The 27,330-nt window shown below is 37.5% G+C and overlaps 1 protein-coding gene across 3 annotated transcripts; it reads right to left on the bottom strand.

The window, feature by feature from the left end:
- Nucleotides 1–23,585, bottom strand: senp2 (SUMO specific peptidase 2). 3 transcript variants are annotated; one of them, XM_015359312.2, is made up of 18 exons: nt 23,074–23,585; nt 22,366–22,421; nt 21,763–21,878; nt 16,258–16,342; nt 15,138–15,216; nt 14,405–14,564; nt 13,963–14,069; nt 10,136–10,173; nt 9,857–9,914; nt 8,111–8,192; nt 7,871–7,957; nt 6,327–6,479; nt 5,998–6,129; nt 3,432–3,635; nt 2,583–2,662; nt 2,241–2,325; nt 2,057–2,152; nt 1–1,960 (listed from the first exon to the last, which is right to left on the bottom strand). In XM_015359312.2, exons 1-18 carry the CDS (start codon nt 23,241–23,243, stop codon nt 1,898–1,900), a joined length of 1,851 nt encoding a protein of 616 aa, XP_015214798.1. In that variant the 5' UTR covers nt 23,244–23,585; the 3' UTR covers nt 1–1,897. The 3 variants fall into 3 exon arrangements, with proteins under 3 accessions (XP_015214798.1, XP_015214797.1, XP_015214799.1); XM_015359311.2 differs by having other exon boundaries at nt 6,327–6,482; nt 23,074–23,581; XM_015359313.2 differs by having other exon boundaries at nt 6,327–6,482; nt 23,089–23,574.
- Between the last annotated feature and the right edge of the window lie 3,745 nt (nt 23,586–27,330).

Below are 27,330 nucleotides of genomic sequence, written 5' to 3'. Positions count from 1 at the left end.
TTGTCTTTTTCTTCTCCTTTAATATATATAAACTGTACACAATGTTGTATGGATGAATATACTGTTTAGTTTTTACAGTCTCCCTTACAATTTTAAGGTCATCCATTTCCAAAAGCTCACAAATTTAAACCAACAAAACTAGAATTTGTTTACAGACATAGAATAAGAGTCAAACCAGTATTTATACAGCACATGGGTAATACAGACTCTAACTGCAAATAAATACTTGATAACTTTTACATATTTTAAAAGTAAGAAAGTGATTTCATTATAAATCAGTTGGAATAACTTTAACAAAAGCTACATTCTCCGGCATTGTCTAAAGTCAGGATACACAGCCCTGATTTGCTGTCTCCAGTTTTCATTCAATCCAAACTCTGAATAAGTTAATCATAAATTATTTCCTGAATTTGTGAAATATTTTCCAATCTGAACTCACAGACTATTTAAAAAAAAACCCCACTGAAACAAGAATGCCGACCTCTGCTATCCAACATAAGTACACATAAGAGAAGGCATTATTAAAAAAAATAGACCCCAACCTGCACAAGGCTTGCAACGAGATGACTGATGTTGGGTAACCCCTTTTTACAGTAGTTGCACATGTCAAAGTAGTGCTGCCTAATCTAAATGCACAGATGGCAAATGGTTTTCTATGTGCATGACCTTAAGACTTAAAGTTAAGGCACTTTCATTTTATATTAAGGAATAAATATACAAACACAAAATCAATCTCTCACCTGCCTACAAGAGTTTGAGCTCAAGCTCTAAGGAGATAAGAGCTGAGCAGAAGATAAGTTTTTCCAAGTCATCAGAATCCATGGTTCCTTAGAATGTTATAAAATATTTATGGCCAATAAATATTAGTGTTTGTAACCAAAATGAGAAATAATTAAAGAAAAGTTCTGGTTTAAATTTTTTTGAAACTGTTACATCCAGAATGGTTGATCGAATATCACTATCTTGCATCCATTTCTCGACCTCATATTCAGTGAAAGGGGTTCTTGATATGTCTTAATGTAATTACCTACTGATCCAAATGGATGCACAAATGATTGTGAGAAACGTATGGAGGTTACATTGTACAAAGCAGTGGCTTCATATTGCAGTACCTCAATTATCATCAGCTTTTCATTCGGTTCACACCACTTGTTCTGACAATAAGGACACACATTCTCTTAAAAAAAACACTGAAGCACAGCTCGGATGGGATTTTCTTCCAAAAACTCGAACTCTTGATAAGCAAAAGTGGCTGAAGCAGGTATGAACCGTTTGTTTTAGTTACATAACTCCTTCAAGCACATCTTTATTTTTCACCTCAACAATCTGTTTGATTTTAAGTCTGTTTAGATGTGGGCAGGAAGAGAAGCCAAATTCTAAAATAAAATGCCAAAACAGTGGGAGAAAAAAAAATCTGATAGGCATATGGCACTGCTACTCACATTTTCATCTTCTGTTATTCACAGCAATAACACAAACACCTTCAGCAAGGACCAAATCTATTTTGATCTTGTTAGTTAAAATGTGAGGTTTAGATGTTAGTACAGAACCTAGGTCTCATGAACAGAGTTTAACACAGAGATCCAATAGTAAGGGCTCATGGAAAAACAAAGACATTTCTAAATTTCCACGGGTTATACTTTAGCAAGCAATATTTATTGCTAGGCTAATTAAATCTTTAAAAATGGTTTTATTGTGCCTCAAACAACAACAAATCATGAACAGTTAATAGGAAGTGCAATTTAAACCACAGAACAGAGAATGAGCTGCCTTTCACAGTTCTGTGCTTTGGTCTAGCAGCATATTGTACCGGTACTAACAAGTGCACAACAAAAAGAGGTATATGTTCTATCAATGGCAGTACTATAATGAACAATGTATCCTCTAGTGTGGACTTTCACAGCAATGTCTTGTTCAAGATCTCCCACATCATCCTCTTTCTGAAATATGGCATGTGACGCTGTAAGATACAATATAGTAGAAGGAGTTAGTTTACAACAAAACGGAAAAATAACTGTCCCAAAGCCAAACACCACTTGAGAAAACCCCCAAGTACCTGTGTAAATGTGATAGGCCTGCCCTTGGCAATGTAATCAGCATATTTACATGCAAAGACTCCACAGTCACTGTTATTGTGCTGCAGGGGAATCTCCTAGCAGAGTGAAAGAGATATGAATTTAATTGGAAGCCAGACAGGTGTAGCAACCAGATACATAACCCCTTCTCCACATCATACTCACACTTGTCCTAGCACTGGTCACTGTCCACTTGGAAACACTGAGATCTTTGTTTTTCTTGCTTTTGTACTCTTCCTTTAGGTAATGCCTACAAAGAAGCATACACAATTTTTATGGACAATGCTCCATTGAGAACATATTGCACACAAAAATACACCTCAGAATTACTTTCAGCACACCCAATAGCATACTGCCAAGTGAAAGAATCTTTAATCAACCCCCCAAAAAGTGAACATTGCAAGGTTACACATAATAAAGGAAGACAATGTCATGGCTACATTACTGAAAATGTATTATTACAGTAATAACTACTGTGAAACCAACTCAAGATGATGCTGCACTTACAGTAGAATATGGCAAATGTCTTCATTACTTTGGCCCACTGAGTCATAGTATTTCACAGTCTTCACTCTGAAGTCTATAACCTTAAAAATTGAATACAAAAGGATAAATATTTTGACTGTTACAAGATAATACACTTCAGTTTCAGCTTTGTATTAAAATTTCATGCCTTTCATGTCTGCCCTGAGTTTGGAATACAAAAGTCTAACAATACAAAAAAAAAACTCCATCTCACTGCAAATATAAACAAAATGTCTTCATGTTTTCTTCAGTAAACACATCTCAGAAAACATTCAAAATTAAGTAAAAGATCCATTTGGTCCAACTATTACCTAAACATTCAAAGAATTTTAAAACTAAACAACTGCATGAAGACCATTTAGAGCTTTGAACTGAAAACTAGGGACAAAACTACTAATATTTATGAAAGAACTGGCTGAGCAGCAGTGACATGGTGGTTCATGCTGCTGCCTTAAAGTTCTTGGTTCCCTGAGTTTTGACACATGACAGTGGCACCTTCTGCACAGAGGTTACATGTTCTTCCTGCGGTTGTGTGGGCTTTTGACTACCTGCTCCAATATCCTTCCACTCTCCAAAGGCACAGTTTAGAATGCCAGTATGGCTTTCTCTGTGCCCCTGTGATGGACTTGTGTGCAATTCTAGCCATAAGCGGTCATGTGCTTAGTCCCATTTTGCACCGTATGTTTCTAGTATTGTCCCTAGATCCCAAAAAACACTTAATAGGAAAAGCAGCTTTCTGATACTGGTTGAATGGATGGAAATGGATGAAATGTGCTAAGATGTTGGATTATACTGTTAACAATATCAATACATAATAAAGACTAAACTTACAGCTAAAGACCAATGAACTCCCAAATGCAAAGGCACCAACACAATGTCCTTCTGAAACAAGTCAACTGTTTTGGTCCAGCGGCGCACTGCCTCGTGTCCTCCAGTGTACAGTTTGGGGAAAAAGAAGGTACTGAAGGCATAGACTTTCAAGGGACCTTCTCGGTCACTGCGTGCCATCACAAGGTTCATGTAGAAATTGATTACCTGAAAAAATGCACTATTACTTAATACAATGTGAGTGGGGGTGTTCACCTTTAGTCAACATTACTTTTAAAGGTTCTTTAAACTCCAGAGTAAGGGATTAAATGCAACACACACAAGACAATACAGTAGCTCTTTATCCTACTTTCAATGGTAGCAGTTGCTTAATTTTGGCATACGATCATTTTTTTATTGCTCCTTTCATCAGCTTAGTGATTTTCGAGGCACTGTTTCACAGAAAGAAATGTTATATCCCCTGTATATCAATGGCAAAGCAAAAAACAAATCTGATATGAAGTGAATCAGTTGCTCTTTTCCATCATTATAATATACAGTACACTGATTAAATGTATAAGTAGTGTTATAACAGCTTTAAAGTACAGAATAACAATCATGTTAAGAATAACTGTTGAATGCCCTATGTATGTGTAGTTTATACAGTGTATAGTACGAATGGCAAAATGCAGGACTCCAAGTAAAGAGTTTACTATTTTCTCAAATATTGTTTCCAGAATTGTCCTTTAAAAAGTTGGAGACCAACATGGATCTCTTAAAATGTGTTAATTGCCAGACATGTTTTTCCTTTTCAGTTAGGATTATTTTTAGGGTTAAAGCTCAATCAACACCAACTTTCTTATAACGCATCTAATTCAAATCATGTGCTGTATTGGGTATTCACCAAATGTAACGTTTGGCATTTAGGTCAAAAAGTGCTGTCCCGCTTTCATCAGACAACAAAACTTCCACTCTTGTTCTGTGTACCTCAAATGAGATTTGATGTGGGCTTTTTTTGAGTAGTGGCTTTCTTCTTACCACCTTCTCGTAAAACCCAGACTTGCAGAGCCTGCACGACTGTTGTAACATATATACACTAAGAAGTCTCTGAGATAAAGGCCTGCAAGTCCTTAAAAGTTGCAATTGGATTCTTGGTGACCTCTCTGATCAGTCTTCTCTTTATTAGGTCATCCATTTATGAGGGACAACCTTCAAGTCTTGGTGGTACCATTCGCCTTCTACTTCTTAAAGATGATCTTGACTGTGTTCCAATGAATGTTTATGGCCTAGAAATCTTTTTATATCCATTCCCTGCTCTGTGCCTTTCCTCTACTTTATCACAGAGATCATCTGACAGCTCTTGTCTAGATGCCTCCTTACTTTGAGATACATTACCTAGTAGAGGAAACCTACAAGAACAACTGATTTTCTTCTAAAATCAGAATCACTAAGGTTGAACACAGGAGGTGGATAATTAGCTTGTTGTGCGATTTGGAAGGCAATGGGCTACAGCAGAGCTAATTTACAATTGCTCTGACTATGGGGGTGATCCAACCCATTTTTCTAGACTTATCCAACCCATTTTCTAGATTTCCATTTATAATTACTTTTTCCACTTGGAGGTTGTGAGTTACAATGCATAAATAATTCTGATTTAATGCATCTTGATTGCAGGCTGCTAGGCCACAAACTATGTTACTTTGGAAAAGATGTGTAGATGTGTTGACAGCAGATATACTTGAACGTTAAAATAATTTTTCTGTAAGGGAAACTCTATCCTGGCTTCTAAAGGGATATTTATGTCATACAGTTACACTAATACAGAGCCATTCTATAAGTGGGAAATTACTATCAACTCTACATGAAACTGTGGTAACAGCCATGATTAAAAAACAAGACAGTGCACTCTTTGTGCATTTTTAACAAATGTGTCACAATTATCACAGTAAGTAATTCAGGCTTAACAGCTCTATCTAGATCACGGGGCATGAATTGGAAAAGCATCTGATCTCGCAATTAACTCTTTTTCTGAAGATATGTTAAGTTTTCCAACAAACATTAAAGGACAATATAAGAAGTCATGCTAAATACACAGTAAAAAGAAGGGTAGAAGGAAAGGGAGCCTAAATAAGCAAGTCCTGTAAACAAGAATGTTTCTCCCAATTTTGCATGTAATCTGTTCATTTATTGTGATTTAGTAAACTGGGAAAAAGTTATTGAGCAAAATAGTCTAGGGCACCTTGACCTAGAAACATCACCACCTTCCCAAAGTAGATCACTCCCATAATCACACTATCAATGCTGTTACTGGGCACAATCTGACTACATCCAAGGTGGAGAGCAATAACTTTTTTTTTCCCCATTCAACTTCCTTTTTAATGGACACCTGTCAGTGTCAAACATTATAAAACAGAACTTAGAAAACTCACAGAACAATTCTTATTAATATTAATAACACAGATTGAGCCCTGAAATTTTTTTTTTTGGTACTGGTCTATAGCAATCTTCTGTAAAGCAGTGCTATGACACACACAACTGTTTAATACAAAACCATAGAACTAGACAAGCTACCCACTCCATGCTTGCATACCTCATCATTGAGCCAGTTGTGTTCTCTCAGTGTGCTTAGGTCTCTCTGGGTTATTCTCAGTTTGAAAGCACTGCAGAGCACCTTATCAGGGTCACCATGACCCAGTGCTTTGATGATGTCTTCATTCATTTCCTTTAAGGACAAAAGGAACATGAATAATATTAATTATAGCACAAATGCCAGATTTTAGGAAATCTGTTTTGATACCAAGAAAACAATGAAGCTACAAAGTTAAAAAAAAACACACAGAAATGCAGAGTACAAAGCTATATGGAGTACATAACTGTGCATTATGAGTCACTGGTTGGATGTTCAAGATCTTTACTAACTCGTGTCAGCCTAGGGAATTCCTCTGCATCCTTCATATTCTCCAGTGTTTGATGAGCACGTGCACCTTCCGGTTGTATAAAAACAGCAGATTCACAGTCCATCAAATTCAACCTGGTAGCAACTTCGTCTGACAGATCCAAGTCCACAGGCTGCTTCTGACAAAAAGGAAACCATTACAGTGGTTTAAAAAAAAATTAAACAAGGGCAAGCAATGAAGTTTATCCAAATGTTTGTGATCCATTTTCATCTAAAGAGCAACTTTCAAATCCTCTAATTTTTCAAATTAATCTTAGTGACAGCAGGACAACATTACACTGCCAGTACTTAAGCACACTTAAATATAAGAATTATTTTCTTTACCACAAAGGATAAATTAGATTAATTGCACTTTTCTAACATTATAGGACCACGGTTATGCCAGTGCACCATATAGGGGGAATACTGTTTTAATTACAAACTGAACAAATGACTTATGCATCCCAAAATACATTTAACAGGTCCCAACTTTAGCAGTAGTATAAAAAACAAGAATGTATTTTCTCTAAACCTACCACAAAATCACTGGAAAAAAGGTTAATGCAGGTTGCAAGCAATAACTGTGTACAGCACTTCACCCTAATGTTAGTTTTTAACATTTGATTTGAAATATTTACTGTCAGTGAAAACACCATTGCAAAGGTCACAAAATTAACAGCATTAAAAAAAAATCTCAAGATTAACAAAACTCTTCCTTAAAGGAGTACCAGATCTGTGCATTTTAATTTTTTTTGTACCTGCTAAATGTCTTTGTTCAGCTAAGTGTTAAATGTGATGCTTACAGCAATGTCAGTGCCATTTACTGTGTATGTTGGCCTGTAAGAGAAACGCATTTCATACGCATTATTTTATACATTAAAAAACAACACTTTCAAGTTGTTTACGCTATTTACATTTGTTCGTATTTCATTCTTCTTCCACAGAGTCACTGAATCATTGATTTGGGTATTTGAGTATCGTTTCTTTGTTTCACCTAATCCAAATGGTTGCATCGAATGTAACAATTGTGCCAATTCTTTGGCACCTGAGATGCTTCTTTACAGACGGATGTGCCTGCAGCAAAAGATCATTTTAGTTCAGGTACTAAGAGGTCCAACAATTTTCAACCCCCGAAATTAAACATCCACGTAAACTTTAGAAGTTTAGAGTTCTATAATACTGAAAAGATAAATAATGATGACTTCTGTTTTTAACTTTTAAGCTTTTTACTTTTATTGCAAAAGCTTACTGATGTTACAAAAATTCACACTTCTCATAGATTTCAGACTACTACAAACATCTGGAGTGTTATACGTAGATCAAGCTTTAACATATTTAATCAGCTAAACAATGAATCTGATGTTTTTTCAGTTTCATTTTTTAAGTCACCACGCCATTACATTCAAAATTCCCAATTTGTATTAGCCATATAGTATACGTATGCCTGCATAGAACTGCCACACCTTTTCCACATAGTAACAAGAACCATCACTGAACCTCAAAACAAGATCAAAACAGTTTTACAAACCGGTGCAAGATTGTCTAGATTGGCCTTGACTCGCAGTGATGCAGAAGTGTCCATTCTCTCGCTGTACTTCGTCTGTAGCCTTCCAACCTATACATATTGTGACAAAAATGAACACAAAGTAAAAGTATTAGTCAACAGTGACTTTCACCCCAGAAACTCTAAATCAAGTCAAAACAAACCCACTAAATATGTATTTTACACACCAGGTATTTGGAGCACAAAATGACTCAAACTCCTTACCACTTCTTTTACTTCCAGTAGATTATCCACTTTTCTTTCTTCATAATCTTTAAACGAATTGTGAAAGCCGCTTTCAAGCCATCTGTAAACACAAAAGTTTACCAAAAGTGTGCCATTTAAAAACATGTCCAGTTTCTTTAATGTATTCCCCTTATCTACAGGGGGATTTGTCAACCCTGGTTCTGGAAAGCTCCAAAAATAAACCAGCAGGTTTTGGAGTTAACCATAAAATAATCAATTTCTACATACTTGGAGCTATTTGCCCGTGTGGATTCACTTAGCTACATCCTCCGTTTGGTCTCTGCGAGACAAAATCAAATGAACGAATCATCACAGAAAAATGAATCACACTGAATAAAAAAAGACTGAATCGTTCTTGAACTCCAAAGCTCTACTATGCAGTGACTAAAGCCAAGGTAAAACTGTAAAAACTTTGCAGGTTTCTGTATACACTCTTCTGGTCAAATATGAGGTAGTCCACAATTTGTCTAAATGCTTTTCTTACCTGTCTCATCAAATATAAAAGCAATTCCATATTTCCAAGAGAGGCAGTCAAAGGTATTAATTTTGTTTTCACGTCTTTCTTAACATTTTGTATTTTTCAATTCATACACACCGAATTAAGATTCAAAATTTGTCCTTAAGGTCTCAGCTCACAGCATTGACTTCTGCACTACACAGGGAGAATGAGGGAAGTCATATAGTCCATATATGCACCTATTTGAGGCATTCCGCAAGCTTCACAGTACCCAACAGAAGTGCTTTTCTGACTGGAGGAACAGCATCTAACACAGTTGTCACGACAACTCTGGATGTTCCTGAAAAGACGCAGGAGTCGTTTATCTTCAACATTTTGATGAGACAACTGGCCACCTAATCTTTAACATATCAGGTCAATTGCTTTCCACCCCTTAGGAACTGCCGTTAACAGGTGGTTAAAAATGGCTCTGGCTCAAATGCAAAATGTCTGAGCCAAACAGTACTTCAAGTGAGTGTCTTTACCTTTTCTCCTTTTAAACCATGTCCCTCATAATATACTGTTATATCTAAACTTGTTCTTTCTTCATCTTTCGACACAGAGATCCCATGATCACCACAGGTGATTCAAAAGTAATCTATTAAAAAGCTGTACAGTCAAACAGTGCCGTCAAAGTTGAAGACAGTTACACATTAAACATCCTTGGGAGATTAAACGAGATTACAATTTTTCAAAGTTTCACTTTTATAATGAAACACTTAAAACCACTACTTCTGTGAATGTAATATTCTTTTATCAAAACCATTCCCCCATGTAGAAATACAAATGTAGGCATAGGGATTAGTATACATATGTGATACCAGTCTAAAACAATAGGGGAAAAAATGATTTGTTATTTACAGGGAGATTATTTAGGGCATTTCAGGCTAATCTGGTTCCTGTTGATTACAAACCTTGTGATCACTTATAGACATTCAAAGTCTGTAATTTATAGGAAAATAGAACAAGACAACCCAAAACTGATCCTGTTTAACTAGAAAGTTTAATACATTCATTAAATAATGATTTTTTATAACTTGGTATTTTTTGTAATTGGCATCATCTTCACTGTTCTCCATGTACTGTATAACTTGGCAGTTTTTGCACACAAGAATGGTTGTTGTTCAATTTTAAATCACAAGATAAATTCAGGAGAACGGGAGACTTCAGTTAAAAAAACGATTTCAGGAAATATGTTTCTGAAATGAACCAGACAAGAAAAATCTTACCCTTCTTGACCACCTCTTGTCAAGCATCCATCTGTCCACAATGGAGTACAGGGGCTAGCTGCAGGGAAATGACATAAATGCTTATGGGCTGCATTAAAAGCCACTAATGCTCTTACTTTTTTGGAAAAAGACCAGCTGTTTGAAGAATAATCTATCCAAATATCTATTTTCAAAAGTATAAAATATTTTCCTTTAGGGTCTCTCTCATGCTTGGGGGACTCTTTACATAAATAACTATTCTTATCTCTCTAATTCACAATTAGACTGATTAAGCTTTACCTGCTATCGGTGGGAGTTTGGTTGAAGCATCAGAGGTCCTACAAAAAACAAAAAAACATTTTTTAAAGTAAAAATGATTACACAATTGGCTGAAAACTATTTATTAGAACTTTTTTTCCCCGAGCAACATCCTGCTCCGATACAAACTGAGCAGATATGATGCTAATAAACTGTAGTTTTCCCCTCTTATCCTATATACTCCATAACACTGTAATTTAGTTAAACCTAACTTACACACATTTAATTCACTTTATATTTCAAATTAAATTATCAAAAAAGTAGTGTCAGTACCAGTCCTAGTACTATCACTTTTTCAATGACCTTTTCACAATATAAACTTGAGAGAATGATATAAAAACAAGAAACAAAAAATATAAACAATAAAAAAGCACCATTCCAGTGAGAGGGGTGAGCCTGTTCAGTCGAGCAAAGCAGATGTGAATTTATTTTTGGAGCCTTGATACAATTCACAACAGAGTCTAACAGATTTTAAATCGTCAGGCATTTTCGTGATGGCAAAGATCTCGCGGTGGATGTTGCAATGCATCCATTCATATCCGCAGCAACCTCTCTAATTCGTGCAACTACACCACTGTGTCGGCTTGTCATTCCTCTATCACCGTCTGTACAAACTCCGACGCATTTTATCCAGTTGATGCCATTCTCTTCGATAAATTCATTCAGAAGGTGAAATAAGTGCTCTCCTGTAGTTCCTGTTGGTAGCGGCTTACAGAATAGAAAGTCCTCATGGGACATGCCCTCAAACTCATATCTAACGTAAACGAACAAATTGGCCAAATCGACCACAGACTCATCTAATTGCAGTGAAAAGCATCTGCTCATCTTAACACGCTCTACCAGCGTACTTTTGATATCATCCGCCATTTCAATAATTCTATGAGTAACTGTGTCTTTCAGAAGGGGCAGCAAGACGAGCTGTTTAGCAGCTTTTTCTCCACACAATACGTGTCAGCTTTTTTGCCAACAGTAAATAAGGTTCTTCAAAAACAGTGTGGAGCTTACCTGCTTTAGCAAAATGCAAGCTTGCATTTTTCCCCGTTTCCATTTCAGAAATCTGTCTCATAAGTTAAAAAGTTTTTATTTCATGCGCATGGGAGCGAAACACAAGAGACGCTCGGTGTATTTTTCACAAATTAACCTAGAACAGTTCTTAAATATTTTTCAGTTATTCACCACGCTTTCCTGTGCTCACAAGATTACCAGCATTCCTAGCACGCATTTCTATGCATTCCTATGTTTACAACATTGGCATTGTTCCAAAATCACACACATTACTCCTACCTCTCTATTTGCTGGAGATAAGTTTTTTAAAATACAATTGGTCACTTACGTTCATAGCGTGCATTCCTATAGAGTGGTAGAGAATTACATTGTAGCTCTGTGTCCAATCAAGTATTAGCGCGCGCTGTATCGTAGCATGTAGGCTGCGTATTCGACATGCATTAAAATAGAAAATATGAAAACCCATCTTGATTTTTCAATGCACACAACAAAGTTCCAGGGTCATATGGCGTACCAGCTGGTGGCGCTCCGCGTACCACTCCTGGTATCCATACCAGTTTGAGAACCACTGATAAACTGTGTTCCAACTCAAGCTTTAAGCCGTTCAGCAAAGCAATAATCTAATAATCACCGATTTCCCATAGGTGCATAATGTAATTTAAATTTTGATTCAGCAGAGTAATCAAAGGCCCACTGAACATGACAAACGCAGATGTGTAGGTTGACCAACTTAAATCACATGTGGCTATGTTTACAGTTAGTGAAAAGGTTGACAAACATGACTTCTTATTATAAATGGGCAGCTCAGATCTGGAATCCTACAAATGTCAATCGTGTATGTGTGATTCACCAATCTATACTTAGGGAATGACATTAAGGTCAGGAAAGGCATGACAATACTGCATGTACTGGCCACAGATTCCAGAGGACCTAGTCTGTACTATCGGACACCAAGCCAAAACAAATTTCACACACTAATGAAGTGTAAATAACTTTAAAAACATTTACATTCTTTCTTTGTAAAAATATTTAGAAAATTTAGTTCAAGTAGGTAGCTGTATCAGCATGCATAGGAACAAGTAAAGGTTTATTCCATGCTGAAAAAAGAAGAAAGGAAACAACGTTTCAGCTGTGGAGCCTTCTTCGGGTGAGTCGGGCGTGCTTCTCTAATAGTATAAAAATGATCTAAATGCAGTTCCTCAAAGCTTAGCATAATATTACACCTTTTTGATCTAGACACTTGGGAATTGATCTAAGGAGAAAAAAATATGGAAAATTGAATTAGCTTTAGCAAACTTAATATTGGTGTGTTTTACAGTACATCTCTTTGAAAGATATTATGATGTTATTAAAAATGCATGGCTCAGCTACATTTTCCAGAGTGCTGCCAAATGATGGGTTCAATGCAATTAGCACCACAATGTTCAACAATCAGATGCAACATGTCTTGACACCAAAACAAACAGGTGTCAATTTCACACATGCAGGTTTACAAATACTAAATATTTTTAAAAATTGCACAGCATGCATTACATGTCTCCCCTAGAATGCTCCACTGCAACTTCTCTGAAAAGCTTTCTTTCAGTTTTAGTAAACATTCTGCCAACTCCATTAGTCAGTGGGGTTTGTCATTTACTCAAGCGACATCTGGAAAACTTGATGTTTTTTCTGGTATATTGAATAAGGTCCAAGATGACCTAATTGGAACATCACCTACAGTATATTAAAATGCTTTGAATACCCATGGTGCAAGGAATTACGTATTGTAGGTGTGACGCAGGGACGACACTGGTTGTTCTGGTATTTGACTAGTATATGAAAGAAAAATGAATGTAGTTATCTATATGCACATCACAGGAAATCCTACACATCCATGCGTATATCAGGTGTGCTACGGTGGCCGTCAACCAGCATAATGCAGCAGCAATGATGGATGATGGAAGGGGGATAACTTCTATTGTAAGGTTTTTAGAGTTTGAAGAGGCGATTGATGTAGATATTGCAGCAATTATTGTCACCCTTAAAAGCTATTTAGCTCCACGTATTTGTAAAGTAAAAATGTTTTACTTTGATTACCTTTGATGTTAGGAGTTATAAATCTCAGCCATCTTTTTCATGGCAAGTCAAACAAGGTTGAAAATACTTGCCCTTGTCATCTAATCCAAGACTGTGAATGCTGCCCTACCTCCAGGAAAAGTCTTTCAAAATGCAAGATTGAGAAGCCTGGCTGTTGATAGGCTTTAATTCCTCAAAGCAATGGCACAACTAAGCATTAGACTTAAGAAACAAAATGTTGGATTCACTTACTACTAAACTAACAAACATGCAAGATGGGCAAAACAGCCTCCTCTCTTTTGCTGATATTTCTTATATTCTTATTTTTTTATATCTTAGAGGTCTGTAAAACAAGAGCACAACTTAATATTCAAAGTAACAAACTTGCTGAGTTTTATGTGTTGCACACTTAGCTCAACCAAGTGATTCATATCTAAAAATTTCTAGGCCACACATTGACATATTACGTGTATTTAAATAGTTTTAAAAGCACACATCTACGTGTACAATTGTTTTGGTGAAAGCTACAAAACCTATTTGCTCAACAACAACTCTTTGGTTGGTCTGATTCAAAGTCAATAAATCTCTCAATTGTTTTTATCAGAGAAATAAAATTAAAGTATATAAGATTAGTTTTGGACATATGCATAAATAACTCTATGCAGCTCTTATGCCATTCAGATGATCACTAACTCATTTGTTCTTGGATGAATGAATAAATAAAACCTTCAGAACAATGGAATACTTACATGTACTGCTTGGCCCTGCTGAAAGGCAATGGGTGGTTCTTTGTGTATTTGCTGGATACCATCTCTACTAACACTCTGTAATGTTTTTTGTCATTTTCTTTAAGAGCCTAAAAAAGAGAACTTGGTTAATCATATATTCGCGCCTGTTAGTAGTCCAAAAAAACAACTGCACTGTCACACCACATACATTACCTGACTGGACATGTTTAGAGCCTTGGCAATCAGGTCTTCCAACAAAAGTTTCAGTACTTGAACATAGTAAATGTTTACAACCTGTCTTTTCAACATGAGGAAGCTTTATTACTACTTGGTAAAGCTGTTCATTCCTTTTACAATGCTCTCTTTCATTCTGCCCAGGTAATGTACCTCAGGAAAGCTCAAACAAGCTGCTCCCACTCACTGCTACCTAACACAGAAGAAAGAAGCAATCCTCTTGGCACACCTCTTCCACTGCTAGGCTGGGCCTGTGGCTTCGGCTGGGGGCCGCAGCAGAAGACATCATCGTGTGGTTAAGATGCAGCGGAGAGGGCAAAAGCTGAAGGGGTCTCCATGGATTCCTGCCTTTTGACTTTTCTGCACTGTATGTGCATAAGGCTGCACCACTGCAACAGAAAAGAGGAGACACCTTGGTGCAAGACAGAAAAAGTAAATAAGAACATAAACGTTACTAATGAATGGAAACCATTCCATTTATATTGCACATTAAGAGGATAATTCCTGAGTAATCTAAGGATCACATCCAAATCATTTCGAAGACTCCCAGGGAATCTGCTTCCAATAATGATTGGATATTTTGTACAAAACCTCCACAGCACTTTGTGCAATCCTTTTTACAGTCTTAAATCGGTTCCCAATTCATTTTCACCTGGGTATTTAGACTCTGAAGTAATGTTCCTGGCTGACTTTTTTCAATTTTTTTCAGGAATTGAAAAACCGTTCAAGACTAAAGAGGTAGATTGGATAAATCAGACACACAAAGCTAGAGAATGAGTGTGAAAGAGGATTAAAACAGAAACTGGAGAAAATTACTAGAGTGGCATAAAATGAGAAACAAACATACTCAGCATTTGTCTACTACAGTAACACTTGACACTTGGGAGACTTTTTATTTATTTACTGGCTGCTTTGACTGTAAAGGGAATCTTTATATAGTACGTATGGCATAAAATACTTACTTGTGTTTTGTAATCATCGGTACAATTTTAGGTTGAAAATTCTTCCAAGCTTTCTCTTTCTTACTGACGCCTGGATTATCTGGATATAAAGCATGTTTACACTCTGGTCAATACCAAATGTAAAAATTATAATTCCTCATTTATAATCAATTAATTTTAAAAGCACTACATTCAATAATGAAAATTATTAATCATAATTACATGTCTGCCACATATAGCAGTAAATTCCATCCAAAGAAACCGTTTCAATTAAAATTCTGGTAAAAGTGCATGCATGTTGCACTATACTGTCTAGTGGAGAACTAATGTACAGCATATTTGAATTTGAATGTCAGGGACATGAATACCACAGTACATATTCTGTAGCAAAGTTAGCACAAGCGTGCAAGATTAAATGTCCCAAGTGTGACAATCCTCTATTACTAGTGAAACAAGAATGCTGATGTAGCAAGTAATTAAAAGCAAGAAATCTATTTATTTCAGTTAGCAAAGAATTTTAAACACTTTACTAATTTGTTATAAATAGGATCTGCACTAAATGTAAGTATATGGCACTGCTTGGATTTTCTATGCTACATACAAATTTAAAACTTCATATGCTACATTACTGATTTTCAAATGGCTTATATGCCTATGGATATTTCACACTAAAGTAGCAGATCTCATTCGATTGGTGGTGAAAAAATAAGTGCAAAGATAAAACAATACAAAGAAAGCCTACCACACATGAGGTAAATAGAAAAATAAAATATGAACATTATGGTACTGTATACTGTAAGTGATCAGTGACAGGTTAGACCCACCCCCCCATCAAAGCATCATGTAATACAAAATCGAAAGGACATTTTGTACAATCAGTAAAGTAATACAATGTGACAAAGTATTTTATTGCAGGTTGCATCCTAACTGCATAGCAAATGTAAACCCCAAATAAGCTGGTGCTACATTAAAATATTTTTTAAACTTAAAAAAATTATCTAATGCACTTTAAGGGGTTGAACTGGACATAAAACATTAAATTGATATTCCATTTTAATAAGAGAATTCACAAAAGTTTCTTCATGAAATATATTAATAAGTGGGCTAGATCACTGCAGAAATATTTAAATGCAGTTCTTACCCAAATTTAACTCCATTCTTTTAATGCACTTATTTGGACTTTTCTTCTGAATGTTATTATCCCCAGACAACGTAGCTGGAAGAGCCTTGAATAAAGTAACAGTTAACATTTTATACTATCATGTATATCGATTATTAATAAAATAATAAGAATTGATTTCAAACATGTGGAAAGTCACAGGAAAAGTTGGCCTAAAGGGCATTCTCATTTCATTGATCTTTTTCTTTATACCCGTACAATACCAAAACCTAGTTTACAGAGTTCTCGGACAGTTCACAAAAACGAGAGACAATTGTGAACTTATTTGTAAGCGAGTAGTCAAGTAAATAAAATATCCAGAATCATGTTTTGTATGCTGCATTTTGTGCCTCTGTGACTCGTGGTTTGTATAACAGACTATAATCTACTGTGGAACAGATAACGGGTTTATTCCATGCTGAAAGGAAACAACATTTCGGCCGTGGAGCCTTCTTCAGGTCTGAGAAGGCTCCATGGCCTAAATGTGGCGTTTCCTTTCTTTTCAGCATGGAACAAACCCGTTACCTGTTCCTTTGCAGCCTATGAATGCTGATGCAGCTACCTACTGTACTTGAACTACTATGTACTATAGAAACTTGTTTTATTTTTAACCAGGTTAATTACTTCACCTTTGAGTTATCTACTTAAGTCTTTTATCATTGTAAAGCAAAGCTTTTTATTATGTATGAATATTTTAAAATTGCTCTGGTTCAAAGCACACAATTTAAAAAACATCATCTTAATCATTGTGTCCAAGAAAGAAAAGTGGCATTTAATTTAGCTTTTACACAGATGTTTTTTTTAGACATTTAAATCCGTAATTGATACACATCCCTTGTAAATGTCTAGTGTACAAAATTCCTTTCACAGACTAAAAAAGCAGATGAAAAGATTTGCCAGGGTTTATAGTGCCTTAGAAAACTATTCAGACCCTTCCTATAGCGTCCCAATTGGTAAAATTGTTATACATCCTGTTTTTAAACTCAGTATTTTATTAAAAAACTTAATGTTCACAATTAAATATTCTAACAGTAAGTCACAAAAATAGAAAAAAAACAATGTTGATTGCGCATATATTCAAACGTGAACTAAAACTTTTGACAACAATAACAACTTCAAGTCTTTTTGGGTTAAGTCTCTGCCACTGCCACTTTTGTGATTCTTCTTGACAGCAGTCAAGAAGACTTATGAACAGCAGTTTTCAAATCTTGCTACAGATTCTCAATAGGATTTGAGTCAGGACGGTGACTGGCCTGCACAAGGACAGTCACTTTCTTTTGTAAGCCACTCCAATGAAGCTATGGATCATTATCCAGGTGAATTTCTGCCCCTGTTTTAGGTCTAAATGAGGTCTAAGATTCTTCAGTAGTTTGTTTCATCTATGTTCCCATCAGTCTTGACAAGTTTCCTGCTCCCTGCTTGATTGCAGGTATGAAGATAGCTGAGTGATGCACTGTGCAGATGTTCAGATTTATTATTCCAGCACCATAAATAACTTCTTAATGACCAACTTCATAGTGCTAAAATGGATATTCAGTGCACTTGAATTTTGTATAGCTTTCATTTGATAGGTGCTTTTCCACAACTTTATAGATGTTTTCAAACCTCCTTGGTCTTTATAGTTTAATCTTTGCTTGAAATTCATAACTTGAATAAAAGACCTTATAGAAACAGGTGTATTTATTGTGAAATCACACAGGACAGTATTATTGCACACCGACAAAAGCCACTCAGCTGTGTGGTTCATTAAGATAATTTTGTGCACCTACATTAGATTTGCCTGACCAAAGGGTCTAAAGGGTCTCACCAGTTTTTCATTTTTATCTACTTATGTTTTTTTTCCTTTTTCTCCTCGATTACACTGATTTCTAGTTTACCTATTTTCATCCGCTTCACGCTATCCGCTCCACGTTACAAATTCACAAATGCGACTTCCACTGCATCGTGAATTTACTCAACTGAAGACCTTCACCACTTGCTACCGCCTTCTCGTCTTCGATTCATCTATCATGTCTCTGAGGTACACTGCACTGCAACTTCTTCAACTAAAACAAAGCTACTTCCTGGTTAAAGACACATTAGATTACTGCCGTTTTACTGGGATTTTACGACCGACTCGCTACATCCATCGCAGCACAGGACGCCGTTTTTTTTTCCATTCGTCTGCCTGCGGAGTCTCTATCCCTGCCTTTCGGCGCACATCTGTAAGTCCATCACGTACCAGCGCCGATCTAAAAAATCTCCTCTCGCTACCGGACCTAGACCGCACTCCGCTTCCCCCTGCATCCCCGAGACTGGCCAGATCAGCGCTACCCAACACCCGCTCCATTAACTGCAAGGCTCTTCTTTTATGTGACATTATCAAAGAAAAACAACTGGACCTTCTGTGTTTAACCGAAACATGGCATAAACAAAACGATGGACTCCTGTTCAACCAACTAGTTCCTCCTGGATATGGTTTGTTTGACCTTCCGCGTCTTTCAGGCAGAGGCAGGGGCATCATTGTTATTTACAACCTTTTTTACAGTCTAAGTCCTATAACTATACCTCCTCCCTCTTCTTTTGAGTGTCTTGTTTTAAATGTTTCTATCCCCCAATCTACTATTATTGCCACAGTTTACAGACCACCCAAACCCAGTAGAGTCTTCTTAGGTGAGCTTGCTGATTTTTTGTCTCATTCTTATCCCTTAAGTTTAAAAGGATCCTTATTCTAGGGGACTTTAATATACACATTGATTCAACCTCTTCCAGTCTGGCTAAAGACTTCCTTTCTCTTTTGGTATGCTTTGACCTTACTCAGTTTGTTTGTACCCCTACACATAAAGGACACACCTTAGATCTTATTATTGCAAATGACTCCTTTGTCTCCCACTGCTCTCCCCTTGATCTAGGCCTCCTGGACCACTTAGCCATTCTCTTTAATCTGGAATTACCCGTTTCTAACACCTCCTCCCCACGCTCTGTAAATTTCTGCAACTGGCAACCAATTGATCACCCAAGGTTTGCAAATTATGTTCTGTCCTCCTTATCCTGTTTCTCTTCCTCTGACCCTCTAGAGGACAAAATACAGTTACTTGACAATGCTCTTTTATCTACCCTCGACACCTTTGCTCCTTTAAAAACTAGAACCATCTCCTTCTCTCGCCCTGCCCCCTGGTACAATGACCATCTGCGATTCATGAAGGCAGCCTCTCGCAAACTTGAGCGTAGGTGGTGTAGGTGGAGACTGCTCAAGCCAAACTGCCCTACCACATTACCTGCCTCATCACAACTTTGCAACACATTCTTAGATTTCTTTAGTTCTAAGACTGACAACATCCGGCATCACATTCTCTCCACTACGGATATCATTTCCATACCTCCTCATCCAACTTCTCTGGTTCCCGTCTCTCCAGCTTCTCTCTTCTTGACTCAGCATCCCTAAACAAACTAGTTACGGGCATGAAACCCACCACATCTATTTTAGATCCCATTCCCACCACTTTATTCCAGTCCTGTTTCTCTTCTCTCTGTCCCATTGTCCTCAATATTATACACGAATCCTTGAGCACTGGCATTGTACCAACGGTCCTCAAAACTACTGCCATTACCCCCATGCCAAAGAAGCCTAACATGGCTCTCGACAATTTTAACAACTTTCGCCCCATCTCCAGCTTACCCTTTCTCTCAAAAATTCTAGAACGTGCTGTCACACTTCAGTTACATAACCACCTCATGACAAACAACCTTTTCGAACCCCTCCAATCTGGCTTCCGTCAACTTCACAGCACAGAAACCGCCCTGGTCAAAGTCACCAACGATCTCCTAATAACTTCTGATTCTGGTTCTCTTTCCATACTCATCCTTCTCGATATCAGTGCTGCCTTTGACACCGTTGACCATAACATCTTACTTTCTCATCTTGAGACTGTGTTTGGAGTTTCTGACACTGCCCTAAAATGGTTTAAATCTTACCTCACTGATCGCTGTCACTTTGTCTCTCTCAATGGGTACAGGTCTGAAATTGGTCTTGTCAAGTCTGGTGTCCCCCAGGGCTCAATACTGGGCCCCTTGCTCTTCAGCATTTACATGTTCCCACTTGGTCGGCTTTTAAGATCACAAAGCCTCAGCTTTAATTTTTACGCTGACAATACTCAAATATACATCCATACCAAACCTGACACTGATGTGGCTGTCTCTATTCTATCTAATTGCATCTCTGACATAAAAATTTGGATGACTCAAAACTTCCTTCATCTTAACTGTGACAAGACTGATGTCATGCTTATTGGTACCCCCATCAACTTCGTAAAGCCAGTCCTTTAACCCATCTGTAGATGGCTCTGTACTTTAATCAAAATTGAAAAACCTTGGGGTTATGTTTGATTCTAGCTTAACATTCGACCCACATGTACAGCATACTGTCAAAACATCTTTTTTTCACCTTAGAAATATCGCAAGACTACGCCTTATGCTATCATTAACTGTGGCTGAAAAGCTGATCAACATATTTGTATTCTCTCAAATTGACTACTGCAATGCTCTACTCTCTGGGGTATCTAAATCTACTCTGAACAAACTGCAGTATGTCCACAATTCAGCAGCCAGAATCCTGACCAGGTCTAGTGCAAGTGTTCACATTACTCCTAACCTGGAGTCCTTGCACTGGCTTCCCGTCAAATTCCTCGTAGACGTTAAAATCCTCATGCTCACCTATAAGGCTCTACATGGCTTGGCACCTCAATACCTGTCTGAACTATTATTGCCCTACTCCCCACCTCGCAACCTCCGCTCTTCAAATTCTGCCCTCCTTACTGTCCCCCAAGCCCGTCTACATTGTATGGGTGACAGGGCCTTCTCCTGCTATGCCCCCAAGCTCTGGAACTCTTTGCCCAAGGATATCAGAGAGTCACATTCTCTAAACACCTTCAAATCCAGACTCAAAACCTTCTTCTTCAGAAAAGCCTTTATTTAACTGGTTCCATTCTTCACTCCTGTTCTTCTAAGTACCACCTTCCATGGTCTCCTCTATTGTTATTGTTGTAATTGTAATTGTATCTTATCTTGTGTATTCTTCTTATTTATTGTTGCAGTCTTCTTATTTATTGTTATTGTCATCCTTTAAAGCGCTTTGAGACGCTACCTTTAAAGGCGCTATATAAAATAAAGTTTATTATTATTATTATTAAATACTTATGAAATCATGATGTTTCCATTTTTCTTTCATATGAATTTTCAATTGACTCATTTTTGTTTCCTGCTTTGTGTGGAGAACTTTGTTGATATAGCAAAAATAAATGTTACACAAAGTGCAAGCTTTAAAACAACAAGGGTCTGAATACTTTTGTATGGCACTTTAGAGAAACACTTCAGAATCTAATAATACTCCTTAAACCTCCAATTGTCCTTTCTTAAATATGGTATTGCTGTAAAAACAGTTTTGGACTAGAGAATCTGTAAAGAAAATCTACTCTTTGAAATGGTATTTAATTAAAACAGAGTACCTACCTGAGAAGTGCTGTTCACCTTTAGGGTTTCACAGTGAGAAGCAGTAAAAGGATTCTGAAATCTGAAAAACCCGGTGACTCCCGTCAGTGTTTTTTTGACAATACTGACAGCTCCATCTAGGCAGAAAGGATTAAACATTACAAGACACCACATGTCAAAACTGGAGCATACTCACTTTTACTTGTGAGATTTGTTAGGCACAAAAAAAAGAGAACATTCTGTTTAGAATAAGTTGTTCAATATGCATTAACTGCTTAATAGAAAAGAGCAAACCTTTGCATCCATCCATTTTATTATTCAGGTTTAGGGAGTTTAATGATTTACATTCCAAATAGACAAGTTGATTTATTATAATCGTAACTGAACAAAACATGTTGCTGAAACGTTAATGCAAAGATACTTTTTTTATATAGGGTAGAAAATTGTTTCTGGGCACAAGTAAATAAATAGGGTGATCAGATTTAATTACAGGCGTTACTGGGCCCAACTAAATTCGTTTTTAGCATATGAATTAATTTCCCCAACAAGCAAAAAAAGAAAACAAATCTAGAGATCAGAGCTGCACTGACAATTTCACCAGGGAGAGACAAGCCTGAAAAATACCTCTTCTGGGTCTTTTGATCCCCGAACATTCAGTCTGGGTGTCTGATGTCTGGATGCTGGGAGGGGGAAAACACAGAGGCCATTTTAAAACCTGGAATAAAAGTTATTCCTCACTAAACTCGATGCTGTGGCAAACTAAGTAAGGTGCCATACCTGTACATTTCACCAGTACAAATACATGTCCTGCAACAGCAAGAACACTGTGCCAGACAGCCAGATGAAAACAGCTTTTATGGGAAAACCTTAAAAGGTTTTAGGTGGATACATTACGACCCTAAGAGAGGCAGGCTAAAATGTCAAGTTTATTTTTTCAAACGTTTATTCGTGATTCAGCTATTTGACAAACGGAATTAATACAATAGTTAAAAATTGTATTCTCTGCCAAACAAATTCTAGCACCGATAAAACTACGGGTAACGAGCTATCAATGCGTAAAGTTGCAATTTAACTTCACTAGCAAAGACAATTGGAAAGCAAAACGTCTTGAAGTAAACTCCACGACACTGTCTAAGTTACGGTTTTTAAAACGCCGAAACAAACTTGGCATGACTCGAACAAATACGTGTTCGACACACTATTTCATTTCATTAACCATTATTGTTTCTCGTTATTCTTATCAAACTGCCACTTGACTTCGAAACAAAACATGTCAATAAAGAAAAAGTTAACGAGGCACTGGTCTGCACACCCGTCCCCCGTCGCTCAAACCTGCAACACACCGACCTCTGGTAATTTCTCTTAGCGGGGCTGACGCGGCTCTGCAGCCGAGGAGCGGCGGCGGAACTCGGCGGGGTCTCGGTGCCGGGAGGACTCCGCGTCCTTTGCCGGGAACGTGGAACAAAGAACGACGTGATGCCGTTAACTATCCATTCATACATATCAGAAAACCGCGACAACAAGGCCGCCTGTCCGTCTGTCACTGTCAGGGCCAGGTCTGAAGGGTGCTGGGTTGACCAGCCTCCGAACAGGGACACCAATTCGCGTCACGACCGTCTCATAGTAATACGTCTGAAAAACTGAAATAAACTACCTGGTTGGTTAAACAAAACATTAAGATTTTACATCCTGGGGTTTCATTGGCTAACTGAACGACAACAATACGTCAAACACGCACTTCTCAATTTGCAGTACTAAACCCAGCCTTCTCAGTTCAGCACGGACCAAAACACAATAAGGCCGAACCTCGTTGATGCGCATGCGTACCAGCAAGCGAGTGACCGAGCATAGCAATGCAAGGGTGGACATCCGCACCGCGGGAAGTATCCAGTTTGTGAAAATGCACTGCAAGGGTACAGATGTGTTTTGACATTTAATTATATGTAGTTCTACAAACACTGTGAGTGATGTTTTATAGTGTTGCAGGTAAAACTCACAACGTGTGTTTTATTCAAGCTTTCAACGAGGCTGAAGCTAATTTGCATCGCACTGTGTGTTTTATTTACCCACCAATTATTCCGTTTCGGAGCTGTCAGAGAAATCTGTTTTTGCGAATATTATTTCCTGTTTAATAATATAAACTTTTAATCAAATAACAATTATATTTAACGTTTTAGCTTATTATATAAAACAATCGTACACACCAAGTTCATACAACTTCAGTCTAGTCCTACAATTACATTAATAATTACAATTACACCAATTATAAACTGAACTGTGTTTACAGTTAATACATTACACTTTATAATTAAGAAAGCAAAACAACAGCAGAAAGCAGAACCATGAAAAACAGACTTATCAGTCCTCTCCGCGTATACGTAGTGTATTTGTACATAAACGGTATATTACGTATTGGACAGTTACATGTCAGGCTGATATACCATTACATTATATGGGTAAAATCTCGGATTTTCTTCTGCGGTCAACTGTCAAAACGTAAACTTTTTAGATAACAGAGTCGATACAGTTGCGCGAATACAATGAAGTAGGTAGGTGTTTATTTTGAACACTCAATGAAGTAGGTTTATTTTGTGGTGTGTTTTTCACATAAACACTTCATTTTTATAAATAGCCCTGTATAATTTGTTAATTAATATTCGCAAATTAAATAATATTCGCAAATTGTCATGTCAAGTTTTTTTTTTACAATTTTCATTATCACACATGATTAGAACTTACAGCTATATACTTATACAGCTTGTTACAGTTTTCAAAACTGATCTGTTTTGATATTCTTCTCCAGGGAACTAAAAAGGAATGTATATACTTTTTAATTAATGAAGTTCACTAATGTTTATCAATCCTTTTTTTAAGTAATACCAAGAGACTTTTTATTTTCTGCCTCTCGACTTCTTCTCACCTCCTCATGCTGTATTTCTGTGATGAGAAGCTTTGGGGGGACAGAACAGGAAACCCTTTTTGCCACAAAGTCGAATTTGTTTAAAACAATTTAAAGTCAATTTAGTTTAAAGACCAGGCTTAAGGATTTGTTATATAGTTTTTCAGTCGTACCCTCATTAACAGCATATCACGCTCTTTTTGCGTCTGCATCAAGCTAGCCTTAACAGGTTCAATCACTCGTAATTGTGTTCTTCACACTAAAAACTAATTTGCGACGTATTACAGTACTATGCGATGCAAAACATTTATACAGTCATATACACTCCATTATTTTCTTTATTTCATGAACGTTGCTTATGTTTCTATTAAAACACTTAATGTAGCCCACACTACAATACATGAACAGAAAGGTAAAAATGTGGAAAATGTTAAGTTGAACAACTGCCAGTTAGCTATCTCTCAGGACAACACACTTCTCACAGATCATGCTAGTGCCTTTAGGTACACCTCATTATTTTGTTAACTAATTAATTCCTTAACCTTATACAGCACTTTTCTGGACACACTACTCAAAGCACTTTACAGGTAACGGGGACTCCCCTCAACCACCACCAATGTGCAGCCCCACCTGGATGATGCAACGTCAGCCATAGTACGCCAGAATGCTCACCACACACCAGCTATCAGCAGGGAGGAGAACAGAGTTCTGAAGCCAATTCATAAATGGGGATTATTAGGAGGCCATGATTGGTAAAGGCCAATGTGAACTTTGGCCAGGATGCCAGAGTAACACCCCTACTCTTTTCAAGAAACACACTGGGTTTTTTAATGACCACAGAGAGTTAGGACCTCGGTTTTAAGTCTCATCCGAAGGACGGTGCCCGTTTACAGTATAGTGTCTCCGTCACTATAATGGGGCATTAGAACCAAAACAGACTGCAAGACACCTCTTCCAGCAGCAACCTTAGTTTTTCCCAGGTGGTCTCTCATCCAGGTACTGACCAGGCTCACACCTACTTAGCTTCAGTGGGTTACCAGTTGTCAGTTGCAGGATTTTATTCTGTTCATCCGCTGGGTGAATAGCCCCTAAACAGATGGAAACCCCATTACAATGGGAAAAGGATAGCTAATGGGATAAATACATTTTCATCAACCACATATCCAGTCTCCTCTTTGCTTATGTCAGCCACCTTAGCAAAATGTCAATTTAGTACTAAGTAAAATAAGCTGTTACAAAGCCATATAGTGGCACTTATAAAGCAACATTGGCATACTCTAACAGCTATCATAAAACTTGAGCAAAAAATTGTATGCACAAGACATTGATACCCTAACATCAGTGGTGTCCAATCCAATACATTCCCATGGAAACTAGTCACTAGTTACTACTATACCTACCATCACTGTTAATTTAATTGTCCCATACAAACATGATACTCACAATGCCAGCTTTATCTGCATTGAATTTTACTGCCATACACAGCATAGTTTTCAGTGTTGGGCTAGCAGACCTTACAAGCATTCAACATTAAAAGCAGGAATGCATCAGCTGTGAAAAGGTAGGAGAAAGTGTAAAAAAACTGGTGTCGGGCCGGAGGTGTGAGGGCTATACTGACACGAAGTTTGCATAGAATGGCTAGTGTCTCTGTAAGGATGGTACATTCCGTGTCTTTCCTTGTTCTGGGGCTTCCCATAGATCAAAGGTCCTCCTTGTGCAGTTACCTGACAGTTCAAGGTGACGTGTGATTGTGAGACAGGTCTAACTGGACTTTAGACTGAGATAAATACGCACTGCAGCATTAATCGTGGTCATCTGCATGACTTGATCAATGATCCCCAAGCAGTTAGCTCTGCCCACTTCCAAGACATCAAAGGGAGACTTCCACTTGCCTGAGAATGTGACCTGGTAGGAGGAGCTTCAAACACCCCAGTCATTAGGACTCATGGGGCACACAGACAGAAGAAACTAAAGTAAAACCGTTCGTACCACAGCACACAGGTAAGGACTCAGACACTAAGGATTCTAGTAGAGAATTAGAGGAAGGCTCCAGCATCATCTTCCTCTCCCCTACCGAAGCTAGATTCAGAGCAAAACAGGGTGGGAAGGCACATAAGAGACCACATTGTCCAGTATGGCCAAGACTGAGGAGATATCAAAAACTACAAATAGTTTCTTCTGTCTGTGGTGGAAGAAAGCATGCCAGCTCACCAACTGGAGTTGGTTTTAGAGAGCAGAGATGTTGGACTGCTCCTCTGGGAAATTTGGGTTTTGGTAAGTGGGATGCATGGGGATCTTTTACTGTTCTGTGAGTATGTGCCTCTTTTGATTAAGTTGTGTTATGTATTCTGTGTATTGGGTAGGCAGTTATAGAATCTGTCGCATCGCAGGTCCTGTGTGATGAATAGATTGATAATAAAGTATTAAAAAGTGTAATTATGTATGACACCTGTTCTGTGCAGATCTTTGGGTGTACTGATGGTTCTGGTAGGATAGAGGAACCTGTTGTGGAGCAAAAACGGTCCTAGTACTCTTAATGTTGCTAGGTGGAGTAGCTAGCAACAAAAGCTAACATTATCCTGCATTTAGGGATCACGCTCTGTGACAAAAACTTTTTGCAAATATACTGTATGTGTTCCGGTAAAACACATTAAATATAAATTGATTATGTTTGCTATGAAGTATATATG

This window comes from Lepisosteus oculatus, chromosome 12 (assembly GCF_040954835.1).
Source record: "Lepisosteus oculatus isolate fLepOcu1 chromosome 12, fLepOcu1.hap2, whole genome shotgun sequence".
Lineage (NCBI taxonomy): Eukaryota > Metazoa > Chordata > Actinopteri > Semionotiformes > Lepisosteidae > Lepisosteus > Lepisosteus oculatus.
The sequence above is the reverse complement of the archived record's forward strand: the minus strand, read 5'-3'. Positions and strand labels throughout refer to the sequence as shown.

Coding starts and splice junctions, on each gene's coding strand:
- senp2 (XM_015359311.2), bottom strand. CDS start 23,243: ATGTATGAATGGATAGTTAACGGCATCACGTCGTTCTTTGTTCCACGT. Junction 3,636..5,997: donor ACAACTGGCTCAATGATGAG/GTATGCAAGCAT, acceptor GCATTTTTTCAG/GTAATCAATTTCTACATGAA. Junction 1,961..2,056: donor GGCCTATCACATTTACACAG/GTACTTGGGGGT, acceptor TGTATCTTACAG/CGTCACATGCCATATTTCAG.